Source organism: Seriola lalandi, unplaced genomic scaffold (genome assembly GCF_002814215.2).
Source record: "Seriola lalandi dorsalis isolate HSWRI2012SDOR001 ecotype SW California unplaced genomic scaffold, Sedor1 jcf7180002054476, whole genome shotgun sequence".
Classification (NCBI taxonomy): Eukaryota; Metazoa; Chordata; class Actinopteri; order Carangiformes; family Carangidae; genus Seriola; species Seriola lalandi.
In genome coordinates, this window is record NW_019525029.1 from 2245069 (window position 1) to 2260160 (window position 15092).

The window sequence follows — 15092 nt, forward strand, 5'->3', positions numbered from 1 at the left end:
GAAAGATTTTCCTGTCGTTTTGTTTTTATTTTCAAGTGCACTGGAACTGACTGAGAAATGAGAGCTTGTGATATCTGGGGGGGGGGAAACTGTTGTTTTTGATAAACTTGGAGTACATGCAGCTGAAAAGATAACGTCAGCTCAGTTGGCAGGCGTTTACAGAGGAGCAGATTTTAAAATATCAACACTTTTCTCCAAAATAAGTAATTTGCAGACCATCTGGCAGGTAGAAAAGCTGATAACGATTGGAAATATCTCCTGACAGAACATTGGAGGCTGCTCAGTTCACAGACTCCGCTGCTGCTGCTGCTGCTGTGTTTATCTGCTCTGCTTCAGCTGCCAGATCCACTGTAGGTGGTATCAGTGTACAATACATGACAAAAGACTGATGCCCTTTGACCCTCATCCTCCTCAACAAACCTGGAGGGGCATTTTTAAAATCACTGACCTGCTTTCTCTCACATTTCACATGCAGTATCACGAGTGTGCCTCTCCCATCAGGAAAAGTACACAACCACACGCACGGACACACACACACACACACACACGCACACACACACACACACACACACACACACACACTGACAGATGCTTCACAATAACATTGTCTCCCATTCAAACTTGTTTCACGCGTGTCCAGCAAACACAAAACGGCTTCAAGGGCAGACATTGCTCACAGCACATCATCTGTCAAAGGGACTCACTGACAAGTAGACTAATCACACCAAAACACTGTGTGCTGCATTTACCAAATCTCTTTTATTTTATAGCAGCTTTTGAGTTCAACTCCCTAAATTATTATATTAACAGGGAATTATGAAACCAACATTAAGACATCGTGTTAACTTGCATTTAATATTGCTGAATCATCTTGGATTTATATCAGGGAAATTGTACTTAAAAGGCAGATTATCGGTTGCTTATGTGAGTTTATCTCGGTGAAATCAGTTCACGCCTCGCTCTGATCCACTAACCCACTGCCCCGGAGAACAAGCCTTTCTCCTCCACTGGGAGATAAGAGTTCTTCCTTGCACCACCAAGCCTGTTTTATTGACCGTATTCATCCCTCATAAAGTTGCACCGGGCGATGCTTTGACTCACCTCTCCAAAACTTCACACAAGTAGCTCCTCAGTGGCGTCTCTGCCCGTCTACCTGCGCCTCTCCATCCATGCGCAAAGGAGCAAAAAAAAAAAAAGAAAAAAAGAAAAGACAAAGTGCTGATATCTTGCTGCTGATCAAGATGCAAATAAAAAGAAAGAGTCTCTCAATCCCCAGATAAGGATGAACCAACCGCCCGAATGAGCGATGGTTGTTCGACGTCTGTTCCCTGCTAAAGTCTCGACGTAGCGTCCGTTCACACAGCAGCAAACACTGAGCCCCCCCCCACACCCCCAACACACATTCCAGTTTGTGTTTGCAGCGCTCCTCCCGATCAACCGCGAGCCAATGACAGGCTGAGGATGTCACGGGGAGGGCGGGGTCGCTCTGTTTTGTAGCCCCCACGCCTCCCACCCCCAACTCTCCCTTGTGTGAGTGGCTGGGTCTGCGCGTTCACGAGAATGTCTGTGCACGCCACCTGAGAGCATAAATTAGGCTTGGAGCGTGCCCTGTTTCTCTTTGTCTGTCTGTTTGTCTGTCTGTCTCATAAAACCAATCATGTCACATCAAGCTTTATTGGCATGATGAATTTAAAGAATCCAATATGGCAAAATTTTTCTTACACTTTTTACAATGAGCTTGTAGCCTACTTCTTTTATAAGAGGGAAACAAGTATTTGAGACTGTACAAGCCCATCAAAATTAATCATACAATGAGTTGCATAAAGACGTTTTTGTGAGTGTTGTGAAAAGCTATTCTAAAAACTGATAATAAAGACATTCACTACCCTTCAAGCGACTTAAAGCCTCAGCCTTATGATCCAAAAAATGCTGGTGATATGACCTCAGTATCTGCTATAACACCGCTCACACATACACTGTAGCCTGTGTAGTTCTGCTACAGGCATTATAGCTGGTCCGCCTCTGCTCTACTTGCACACAAGTCCAGCCGGGGGGGGCGGGGGGGGGGGGGGGGGGGGGGGGGGACCCCATCTGAGCACCAGATTTAAGCAGCTGTCACCTTATGAACTGTCTGTAATATTTCTCTGTGCTGCTGTAGTATGGACCGGAGCAGGGCCATTTTTAGGAGAGAGAGAGAGCGGATAGCTTTTCAGCCTTGTAGGTTTAAATTTAGAGCTTCCACACTCACTTGGACAATAAACTCAACTTCTGAATGGAGTTGTTGAATTGAATTGAAGTGTGACTTTTAACCGGATCATTCCTCAACAAGAGCCAATATGAAAAAAAGTTGAATTTGTCCTTGTAGATGTATTGACAGGTTGTGGCAACCATAGTGCGATTATCTGTGATTACAGCTGTAAAACAACGGCGGAGAGGTGGGGGGGGGCCTTCTTTGAAATTACCATTGCAATCGGTTCGACTCAAGTGGGTTAACAGCGAGTGCTTTTCCCTGGACAGCTAGCAACAAACAAATTGAATTACATGGAAGGGGAACCATGAGGAAGACAAACGCCTCCACCTTTAGAAACACACCGATGCTGCTGTAGGAAAATACATTTCCGTGGTGCGACTTATGAAGAGTGACTCGTCTTGAAGTGCTCCTGCCAACATAATTGCCCTCCATAAGTGGATATGCTGTTCCGCTGAGTCCATACAAATCCAATTCAGTTCACCCTTCCAAGAAGCAAAGGGAGCAGAAAATGGCCTGCCCCTTTTAATCCATCAGTTTGGTATTAGTAGAGGAGGGGATTTCATAATGACTCATTGATATGATTAATCTCAAACGCAGGGTTTTTCATGCAGTCACCCCTCCAGCTTCAGTGTGACTACAGCTTCAGCTTGAAAAATTAACTTTTTGTTGATAAAGTGCCAATGATGAGAAATCTTTCCCCAGAGGGTTGTTGGTGACGAATCAATGAGAAAAGCTGGTAAAGAACATAACAGCTGACCAATTGGCTTCATTGGCAAATAAGAGGTGGACTGATGGAGAGATTCAAGAGGAAGCTCTATAATTCGGTCAAATGATGGCAAGTGAGCAAACCTCACTGGTTGAGGAAAACCATGAGATTAAAATCTCTGAAAAAAACCTAAATTAGGATTATTTTTGCCAAACTGCAGTTTCCAAGGTCAAGAATGAACGTTCACAGTGGGACATCTGTTAAATGGGCAGCGATGATCTTATTGCTGGTGGTTCAGCTGTGGTGGACGGGAGAGTCAATCGAGAAAGATGATGATGGACAGAGGAGAAAGTAGAGATTCAGAGGAGAGGTGCACAGAGGAAAAATAAATGAAAGACACAGTTGTAAAGGCAGTGAATGTTTCAAAGGAATATTTCAACACTTTTGGAGATACTCTGAGCTCTGTATTTCCTTACAGTTTGAAGAAACATCAGCAGGAGATTCAGATTTTGTCTGTCAGTGAATTTTCCCACCTGAAGCTGCCAAATAGCCACCTTAAAAACCTGACCCCATACCAGACCTTTTCTGTCTTAGTCTCTCTCTCTCTTAGCGTGGCTGTAATTGGTCCACCTGTTGCTCACTTGTTCAATGTTCTTTGCAGAGTCAAACTTTTTAAAAAATGTAAGGCCACAGTGAGACGTACAGTATTTTTGCTTCAGGCTGAATCCTACTTTCATTGTACGATGAAATCCCACATTCAGGGAACTCTGCAGGGTTTCCATAACCCCCTCAGCAAACATTAACACACACACACTTGCGTGCACACGCACTCCTCTTTCTTCCTCCTAGACTCTCAGCTGCTGAACAGCTCAGCCTGTAATTATGGCTGTCATCCGCAGCCCCTGACTAGCGGCTATATTTACAGGAGAACGAGTGCTCACATACACATTCCCTGCATGCACACACACACACACACACACACACACACACACACACACACACACACACAAGAGAAGACCTTGCACACATAAACTGTATATCAAACACGCATGCACACAGATACATCACCAACTATTTATAGACTTTGCCAATCAGAATCACAGCAACAGGTAATTTAGCATGAACAAACTTTACTGTCAGAACTGTGTTGTCCTCCTTCCTTGTTATACTCTCCCGTTTTCAGTTCAAAGAAATTCCACAAAGATAGACTTAAAGTCAAAATGAAATGAAAGGAAACATGACTTTATCACCTAACTGACACAAATATCACAACAATATGTGATGGAAATTGTACATTCATATTGTTACAGAAAATCTACTGTTCGTGTCCCGTATCCAAGAACACAAAGGCAGATTATTCATACCTGCTCTTATCATGTAACACCTGCAACCTCACTCATTTTAAAAAAAAGTGTGCAGCAAGTTTCCAAAATATCAAGTCCACTCCAGAAACCTTGTTTTCCTTTCCTGAGAGAAAAAAATAGGGACCCATTTCAGAAGATTTCTTCATCAAAGTGAGTTTGCAGCGATATCCCTGCTTTCCTCCTCCCATTTCTGGGGCGGTCCAACTCACTAAAAGAAAGCAAGACATCAAAATCTTGTTCAGTCTCTGAGTTTGATACAGTATGTTCCAGACCCTCAATAAAACCACCTGTTTACTGCTGTCTGTGCTCAACCGACTGTATGAACCATAACTGTAGACCGCTGGGTATATATAGACAGCACTGTACCTCCACAGGTAAACATCCCCATTCATAAATGCACACACTTACATTTAATATCTCATTTATCCAGATGCATTTATCCAAAGCGATACGAGTGAGGGACATCATTAAAGCTTCAGTGCAGTAGGAGACCTTAGTGTAAGTGCAAAGACCTACATCTATTCAATATACACAGTCATTCATACACAGGAGGTATGAATGAAACCAATTCCCACTGACCTCCCAGCAGTGTAGTTCTTTTTCTTCCATACCAGCCACCACTGCTGTTGGTCGCCACCTCCGACCGCCTGCTCCACATGTAGCGTGGCATTGAAACCCCTCCTGTCCCTCGCTGTATCTCCAATTCTTCTCTGTTTTATCCAGTTAAGCATTTACAGTGCGTCCTTCATCCTACGTCTTTATGTTTCTGCTTTTCTTTTCCTTTTTCTCTCTATAATTTTTTTTTTTTGTTTCTGTCCAACCTCGTCTGACCGCTAAACCAGGATGAGTCAGAAAGGCCACATGACTGGAGGACAGGAAGGTCAAGGCTAAGGGATGTACAGGCACAGCTGACGATGTGTGTGTGTGTGTGGTGTGTGTGGATCAGAGTGAGAGTGTGTGGCACTGAAATATCAGAGGAAAATGCTGAGTGCCACCTTTCTCAGGTTACCAGCCCTGTTTAGATTGACTCATTGTTGGACTTTCCCAGTTGTAAATCCCAAAGTGAAATTCTGACATTCTTAACTCATCTCTTGTTTTTGTTTACAGCATCGACACACAAAGAAATACTTAGTAAATGTACATGTATATGCATTATGTGAACGCATAGGTGTGTTTACTGTATCCTTTTCCTAAATGATACATTAAAAGCTTCAATACGTCTGTACAAAGTTGCATATTATCCCGAGTCTCTCTGAGTCAGACGTACAGAGGTGAACCAATTACAGGCTGTATACTGCCCTGTGGCGCAGCTCCGTGCTGTGGCTGCGCTTTGGTCTGTAATGACAGGTTGCCTGTTGCAGGTAGAGTCTCTCCCCCGAGGGGCTTTTAGGCACGTCATAGGCCTGCAGACGGCAGGTGGGTGCCAACAATATCATTCCACTATTCATTACATACAGGCACTTGACAAGGCGAGGATATCTGATATGAGGTGCGATTTCTTTCAAGTCATTTGTTCTTAATCTTTTTTAAGAATTTGTTTCTGACTATTTACAGATTTTTTAAGCTTCACTGAGAATTATGAGGCAACTCCGCAGCCCCCTATCGACTGTTTAGCCTCCTTTATCTCATTGTTTTGTTTTGTTGATCAGCAATATTCCCATCGCACAACCATTTTTTTGTGAAAAAAAGACTCAGATAAGCTCATGGTATGCTACCTGCACAACAGCTGACAGATACGTTGCAACTAGCTGGAGAAGAAAGTCAAACATCTCGCAAACAAAGAGCCAGATATTTCTCTAAGGAGTTGGTGGACACCAAAACAGAGCAATAACATCAGGCTTTACATTTGTCTGTTCACTGGAAACACGACTCCAAATGTTCATGTTGCTCTTTATCTGTTGACTGCATACATCTGCAGCCATTTATAACACTTTGTGGACCCTCTCCTTTACTGTTGAATGTATGTCCGAAAAGCAGTGGCGTATTTTAACTAAGTACATATCCTAATTTATAAATGTGCCCCTCTAGATATCAGATATTATTCCACTACATTTACATTATAGCTGAAGTTTCCATTTACTTTTCAGATCAAAGTTCGAAACATATAAATTATAGCACATTGTTATAGATTAAACAATAAACTGTGCATCAAGTAGTTAAAATTAGCTGAACCTCACACAGCAAAAAAAGTAAAATGCTCTGTAATAACAGTCCAAGAATAAGATATATAATAAAATTACAGTCAAGGGGGATTAAGGGGAGAAGACAGTATTTTTAGTTTTAATACTTTAAGGATATTTCACTAATAATAATTCAAATGCATTGATTCTCTCTATCATAATTGAAACTTAATCACTTATAATGACAGTAACACCCTGGTGACCAGCTGCCCTGGTTACCCCCAAGAAGAGTCACGGGTGGTCTGTTACGTTTCGTGTTTTGAACAGGATTACCTCATTGTGAGAGAGGTTCCAAACCACTAAGTGTAAACCTTGCACGCCCAGAGTTGCCAGCAGCACAGACTGTCATGGTAACCATGTGGGATCTGAAAAGGAAAGGTTACCAGTGCAGTGAAACTGCCATCTCAGACATAAGCCACATGTAAACATCTGCAACCAGAAAACTGAGATATGTTCACACTTGAAGCTGAAATATGTCTGCAAAGAAATAAAGAAAGATTTCTTCTCTTGCATCATCTGGCTTACTGAACGTTGCACCATTAAAAATTCACCTACAGATGTTTTTTTCTCTGTTTTTGTCTTCCCTCCCATTCTTTCTCTCTTTTAGTGAAAGCTGCAGAAAATAATAATAGTTGGAGTCTTTTGGCTAAAGTAGGTCAGTGGAGCCAACTGTCAGAAGCAGGAAGAGGGAGATGCGGAGCAGTAATATGCCAGCTACAGTAGGTCCCCTCAGGTCAGAGCTATTCCCAACACAGAGCGGCCACTGACGCACAAACTACAGCACTGTCTGTATGTTGTATTGGACAGAGACGACAACTGTGGCCAGACAGTGGAGGTGTATGTGTGGGTGGACTGTCAGTATATTAATGTTCAAGTCGCAAGACAAAGCTTCTGTGTGTGTGTGTGTGTGTGTGTGTGTGTGTGTGAGGTTAAAAAAGGGACAGGGTATTGCATGTGTTTGTGTGTGTGTGTGTTTTATAGTAGGGCAAATAGATTAAGTCAGTTTCAGATCATTCTCTAACCTCATTGGCTCTGACCCTGCCCCTCCTGTCCTAAATGTCGACTGCAGCTCTGATATCAGACACACACTTCCACTGAATCACATTATGACATATAAAACGATCACATCACTGACGAGCCAGTTTCTCACTGACTGAGAGCGAGGGGAGTTTTTGGTGCTGAGAGAGCTCTTTTATATATATTATATATTATTTAAATTTATAAACGTGGCAAATATTTGAATTGCGGCTCGTATGATATATTACTGAAAAAAATAGTCATGTTCAGCAATATTAGAATTTCTATACTAAGCTTTGGTGTAAGTGAGCCTATTTGATCTTGAAGTTATTATCAAGGAGAGTAAAGATCAAACCAAGAGAGATGTAATTAATTAAGTTTAGTGGATGAAAACCCAATAAACAATATTTGATCACGTTACCAAATCATACTTCATTACCAGGACATTCTCATTACTGTAATAATGTTTTTTCATTGGGTTTTAAAGTAGGGTAGATATATCAAACTTGTACAAATCAATGACCTATTTTTATATGCATACAGACAAAAATATGCGTGTATCAGCTTAGCAGCTACAATGTTCATTCAGAAAGGGAAGAAATATCAGATTGAATCAAGGCACCTTCTCAAAATGAATTAGATAATTTGAGACGTGTGAGAAAATCAAAGGTCCCTGAAAAGCAGACATCACAGCAATACAAGGATTTCAACCAAGGTTTAAGTATCTTTAATACCTCTTAATTCTTCACAGTAACACAGTTTTTCAAATCTTTTCTCATACATCTATATATAAATACTAAGCCGTCAGATGGTTCCCTGTGCAAATAAATCATCTCCCTCCCAGCTTTCCAGTCGGTGGAGCAGGACTCTGCTGCTCACTGTGATCCTGAGCCTCGGTGGGCACCATGTCAGCTCAGAGGAGGATACTGTTTCCTGGGCTTTGCCGCACAAGGCATGTACAGACAAGAGACCGAGAGAGAAATGGATTTGTGAAATCTGACCTGGCTTCTAGTCTTGCAGCCTTTTCCTTGAGCTCTGAGCTCTGTATAACATGCTAATGCCCTCTGTGTGTGTGTGTGTGTGTGTGTGTGTGTGTGTGTGTGTGTGTGTGTGTGTGTGTGTGTGTGTGGTGGGGGTGGGGGTGCGTCCCCTGTTTCACCCTCTAGGCAAGAGTTGAAAGCTTGTACAGTAGAAGTGAGACACACATGTCATCAGCATGATAATAGAGAGAGAGGTCCTCAGAGCTCACATTTGAGTTTGTGATTTGATATACATAAATAAATTAAATACATAAATTAAATACAGATGTAGTTGTGTGGCTGCAGTGTACAAACCTCTGACTGTAACACACACCCAAATTAATCTTTGTTTCTTTAGCATAAGCATTTCAGCATAAAATAGATGTGTTAACTGAATTATGCTCCAACCTGTCAGATGTCAGTTAAAAGTCAGGTACCATAAGTATGAGCTAATGTTAACTGTCAACTTAAAGGTTATGTTAAAAAAACAACAACCAATTCAAATAAACTAGGTTGGTCACAAGGCAGTATATGGTTTTTAATTTAGCTCCACAAGTATCTAAGATATTTTATTTCAATAAAATGGTTTGGTTTATGTTAATGCTAGCTAACATGTGCCACTCTGGTAAGCTAGCAAAGATGCATATTAAATTATTATCCCGTTACTGTTACCAACTTTTACCCGTGTAACGTAACTCAAAGTCACTAAAAAGATTATATATGAGGTTATATTTGGCTTAAACTGTTTAAAAACATGCCACTTACAAAATTAAAGTCTATCAATGTTGTGTAAACAAAGACCTGGCAACATAGCTATTAGCTATTGCCAATCGGTTGACAACTTTCCAGGAAAAGTTTTAGCCTAGATACTTTGTCTTTATAGTGTTTAGGTGTCATTGCTTTTTGGATTACCAGAGGAATGTTTTTCTACTTTTTGTAAGAAAAGTTCCTGTGCAGTGAAAAATGAGACCTAATTTTCGTCACACTGTGCCTTTAAAATAAGCCTACATGTTGTGTCGTGCCTTTACGTTTTGTGGTTTATTTGTTCACTCCTTAAATCTCAGGTGTTGTTAAGATAAGAGCATTACAGAAAAGCCGTGAGGTGAAGGCTTAAAGAGCAGTGAGGTGAAAACACTACATCAAAGCTTTAACCACATTCAGGTGTACTGTCAGCTCACACAGTTGCACAACCCCCCCTCTTTAGGATTTATTCAAATATGCATCTAAACCGCATTTTGGTAGCTTAAAAACTCTCAAAATCTGTGTAACACGAGCAGGAAACTACCATAAAATCTGAGTGATTGATATGTCATTGCAAGTTTTAAAAAACCCATCCAAAAAAAAAAAAAAAAACAATAGCTGTTAAGCCCTGCAATTAGTGGTTTTGTAACGTAATTGGTAGTCAGAGGAGGAGTAGAAACACATCCTATTGCACAAAGAACAGGAACAATATGAAACATTCCTGCATGACAGCAGATAAACTTTTTCAAAACTAGCACAACAAACTGTATCAGATAACAGGGGTTTAGTCCAGGTGAAACACATGAAACTGCAAATCACAGACGCACAGGACATTTAAAAGACTCTAAAGGCTGGCATGTCAAAGGAAGGTTTGTGAGAATAAATATGACTCAAGATGCTGCGAGGAACTCTGATAGCCGAGTCCTGCGGTGTTAATGGCCGAGACATTTCCAGGAGCTCCTCACTTGTGACTCAAAGCAGCTCTTTATGGTTTCTGACCTGACCCAGTTAGTCAAATACTGGTTTATTTAGACACCAAACACCGACCCTTCATTCTGACCACGGCACCATTGATCTCATACTCAACTGTATTTTTACTATCATTAAAACCTTACTGCTACTTACTACTACTCTCCTCCGGGACACACTAATCTCTTGTACTTTGCTGCTTGCTACTTCACTGCTGACCACATGAGTAAACTAGCAGAGCAAAATCAGGCTCTTTGAATTACTCATAGGGAGGAAGAAAGAGTTAAAGAAGCCATTGTGTGTTTATTTTGGTCTCTTTTTCATTTCAAGAAAGGCGGCTGTGCAGGTGTGTATCCGTGGTAAATTGTGATAACAAGGGAAGAAAGCAGAGTTGTGTTTGTGCTAATGTGTGTAAAACCACTTAAACTTTGACTATAGTTTTTGTGAACCCTGAATAAAATCATTCAGGTCAGATGGGGGTTCGTGCAGGAGTTATTTCCAAGGCATTCATGGGTAATCATCAGGGTGAGCATTGAACCAAAGTTCAATGCTTGACAGTTATTTCTAACTGCTTTTTTCAATGAAAAATATCTTTCTATTAAAGCCTATGTCAACACAAAACTGTGACCTATTGCAAAGAAATAATTTATCAATTTGCATTTGAACAATCAGTAAAGCAAACATCTCTCTCTACAGCCTCTCCTGTACCTCGGTGATAGAGATTCTAAGATTATGACCTCTGCGCTTGTGAAAATCCTCCAAAAACCACTCAAATGCATGGCGGTTAAACTAGGAACAAATAAGTTTCCTTTAGAGTATCTAAGAAAAAATTGAAAGTTTTTATCTGATCATGATCTGCAGCAACTGCAGCAGCAGCCAAAATGCCTGGGGATCCCAGTGACCTGCAAAGCCAAAATGTTCATCCATGTCAAAGCATCTTTAAAGGGTCAGTTGACCCAAATAACAAAACCTCACAAACAAAAATACATTTTTTCTCACCTACTTCTGGCGGTAGCTCGTCACTAATATAGATTTAAGATTTCTGTCTCTGAGATTTCTGCCTCAACCATTCAGTAGTTGGGATATGTCAACAGTTTAGCAGTTTTCACAATGAAAATGGTGAAAGAAATGTGTCAGTTTGAGAGTTGTTATTGTGTGGATTAACAGTAGTACAACTACTTCAAGTACAATCAGATCCACATTTGCCGTCTTTTTCTGTCACTAGTTTTTATATCATTTGATAGTTATCTCACTCTGAAGGAAGATGATACCGCCATTCTTAGTCTGGCCTTCTAAATATGTTTCGTCAACTGTTTCTTCAACAGGCAGAAAAAGCTTTCAGTGGGCACAACACACAATATGTGTCCTGGTTACTCTGGATAATCCACAGACCTCATAGTTATAGACTTGGACAAAACGAAACCAAAACTATCCGCATGGCTAAATACTAGTAAAGGTGATTGACAGAATATGGGTTAACAGCACCTTTAATCATGACACAAATCAGCATACCTACTATTTACTCACTACCTCAGTATACTCAGACCTCTGTGGTGAAATGTGTATACTGTTTATATGCAGGAACCACATTCATAAATACAGAGGGTACAATCCAGTCAACATGTGCCCCAAATTTCATATCTTGAAAATGGTAAGCTGCCTACAGCGAGTCTCTTTTCATGCTTCTGTAAAGCATCTGCTTTTTGCTTTGACTAAAATGGGTGCACTGACTGAGGCGGGGATGAAGCTAAAACACATTGTTCCCGTGGAGTAAAGATAACCGAGGCTTTTTGCTAATTTATATGACCTGAGCTGGAGTCGCTGAGTGTGTGAGAGAGGAGGAGAGGCAGATAAAGAGAGGGAGAAAGTATGCTTGTCGCTGTCTGTCAGGCCAGGCTAAAAGTAGTACTCCTTTGGTCATAATTCAGTTTTCTACTGACAGCAGCACAATAATGACAAGCTAGCCGTGCTATATACCACAACTATTGTCACTGTGAGTGCAGAGCTGACAGCTAATACAGCGGATCTCCTCCCTCTTTATTACAGTAACTCTGAGGTCAGTGCTTCATGTAGGTCATGCTTGCAGTCGTGGTAATAAAAGTGTGGTGCTTTCTTCAGGGCCTCTTGGCTTTACCTTTGCCCTCAATATTAATCAGGTCATCAGATAATGATCAGATGTATCCGTGCTAATTAGCAAATATTAGCGTGCTAACAGGCTCAACAAGGATGGTGAACATGGTGAACATTACCTCTACTATACATCAATATTTCAGCATGCTAATGTTAGCGTTAACCCAAAGCTTGCTGCTAGTGTGGCTGTATTTCTTTTCTTGAGACCCCTAAATGCAAAGCCATGTCTGCTCGTGACAGCTCGATAAAGGCTGCATCTCCATGACTTGAATTTCATTTGAAGGTTTTCCCTTCTCATGTTGTTTCATTTGAATATTTAGTTTTTAATATTTTGTATTTCACAAGAAATATAAGTCTAGAGAAAACCCTGATTTTTTTATATTTCCTGGACCAGGAATCATCTGGAGACATATTAATTACATCTTGTGACTCCATGTGGGGTCCATAAAACTATTGCAAAATCACACACTTCAAATTGAGCTCATTCAACACTAAATTCTAATTTTGTGAGTAGAAAAACTCAAAGATTTACACATCCACTATTAATGTTGAAACTAATGATTTAGAAAGAAAATAAGCCAGTGGTGGTAAATTTGCATTCAGCACCAATAAGAATCAAACATTTAAATATTCAACACAACACACAGTCTAATTTCCATGACTAATCCAAAGAGCTAATTAGAACAGAAAATATAAGTGATCCATATTCTGCAACCTTCAGCTGAGTCTATGAATAAACACACTGATGCCTGCTGGCCAGCCTCTGTATAAATCTGGATGCTGTGATTGGCTGGTTTGTTGCAGAGAGTCATCTGGCTGCGTACCTCCTGGCTGTGTTGTTTAAAGAGAACGTCACATCTCAGTCAGAAGTGGGTCAATGGAGGCATTAACATACATTACACACCAAATGATGCAATATCTGGGAATATCTTCCTGCTCACTGTCCACTCATCATCTGAGGAGCTGCTGCAGAGCACTTAAAGCTGTGTGGAGCTTAGATATACTATATGTTAAAATGTTTTAATACCATGGTGTTGTAATATGTACAGTGCAAGCAGATGAAGCGCAATTAAACACTTCTCTGTACAGGTTTAAAGATAATACATGGCAGAGCACTTAGCGCTCTGAGCGTTTGTGTGTGTGTATGTGTGTGTGTGTGTGTGTGTGTGTGTGTGTGTGTGTGTGCGGTTGAGTGCTGAAGAGAGTGTTATTTTGAGCTGGAGAAGAACAATTTACACTGAAACTGTGAAATTGGTTCAAAATAAATGTAAGTGAACATTTTGCCACTGGTGTGTGTGTTTCAAAGTGGCTACAATTTCATCTGAGGTAAAGGAATATAATAGAGGGACAATGTTGACTGATAAGAAAAATCAGATATTCACAAAATACAACATGTTAAATAAAGAGCTTTAGAGGTGAAGCTAAAAAGCTAAGTGAACTGGCTGCTGTCTGTGGCATGTATTTAACCTACAGGTATGAGTGATATAAGTCTTCTAATCTAACTCTAATGCCAGAAAGCAAATGAGCATATTTTCCCAAAATAAACAATATTATTATAATAGACAATATTCAAATTATTACATAACCTGAAAGCACATCCCTGTTTTTTTTCCTGCCTTTGAATAATTATTAGTCAGGTCCTGCTGACTGATGCTTCTACTGCTCATCATTCGGGTCCAACTGCCTGTAGGTAATGATTACAGCTGGTTTTAAAATAACAAACTCTCACACAATGTACATGTTGAAAAGATTCTCTTGTGGTGCATAATGCTTGGTTAAAAACATCTGCCTGTTATACAAGAACGCCCACACTGCAGAGGGCACAGCTCCTGTCTGCTTTCTAAAAAAAGGGTAAAAGTTGAAATATCTATATACAAACTCTGCTCAGAGCTCCTGCAAAAGGGGAACTGGAGACAAAAATCATGGAGTTCTCATTACAAGTATTAATTACTCTGACTAAACTAACTACTGCATAGTGACTTTCCCAAGTGGCATACATTTCTGCTTTCTTCTACAGTAAGATAAATCGATTATTGGTGATTTATTTTTAACATCAGTGTGTGTATCAGTGCCTACACAACCATACAGCAAACAACCACACCCACACAGCTGAAGAGATCCCTCTGGGCCACACTTCAACCATCACCCTCTTCTTAACCCTGATCACAACCACAAGTCACAAACAAACCAACCACTCTGACCGTGCTGTAATCCTCCAGCAGCTGTCTCAGCCACAGCCAACCTGTAAACCCACGCCTGCTCTCTCATACTCCACAGCTGACCCTTGGCAAGCTTACCGTCCTCATAGAAGACATCCTCCGCTTCTTCACGCATCATCTCATCCAGGTCATCCTCTGCAATGTCGGTCATAGCCATCACTATTCCTCTTCTTCTTCTCCTTCTCTCCCCCTCGTCTCCCTCGGCTGAGTAATCGGAGCTTCAGAGAGAGTGACTGGGCTGTAAAATTGAATCAACACCGGCCCGGCCTCTTCGCTTCAGGCGACAGTCCGATCACCGGCAGGCTCCTCGCTCGAGTAGGAGAGGACTGGGACTGAGCTGAGCTTCAGCTCCCTACACAGGAATGTGTGTGTGAGTGTGTAAGTGCCAGGTGAAGTGTGTGTGAGTGTGTGTGTGTGTGTGTGTGTGTGTGTGGGTGTTTGGGTGAGAGAGAGGACTCCCAGCGACCTTCACTAAGTTTCAGCAGCAGTGCTGATT

General features: G+C 41.0%; 1 protein-coding gene across 3 annotated transcripts in view; it reads right to left on the bottom strand.

Moving 5' to 3' along the window:
- Positions 1-15092, bottom strand: part of ripor2 (RHO family interacting cell polarization regulator 2) — a 66573-nt gene extending 51481 nt beyond the window's left edge. Inside the window, exon 1 of one of the 3 annotated variants that reach the window (XM_087175613.1) lies at positions 14675-15092. In XM_087175613.1, the coding sequence (XP_087031739.1) occupies positions 14675-14753 (79 nt within the window). In that variant the 5' untranslated portion in view covers positions 14754-15092. Of the gene's footprint in view, positions 1-1101; positions 1365-14674 lie in introns of those variants that run through there. The other 2 variants (XM_023412276.2, XM_087175612.1) reach the window with 2 other exon arrangements.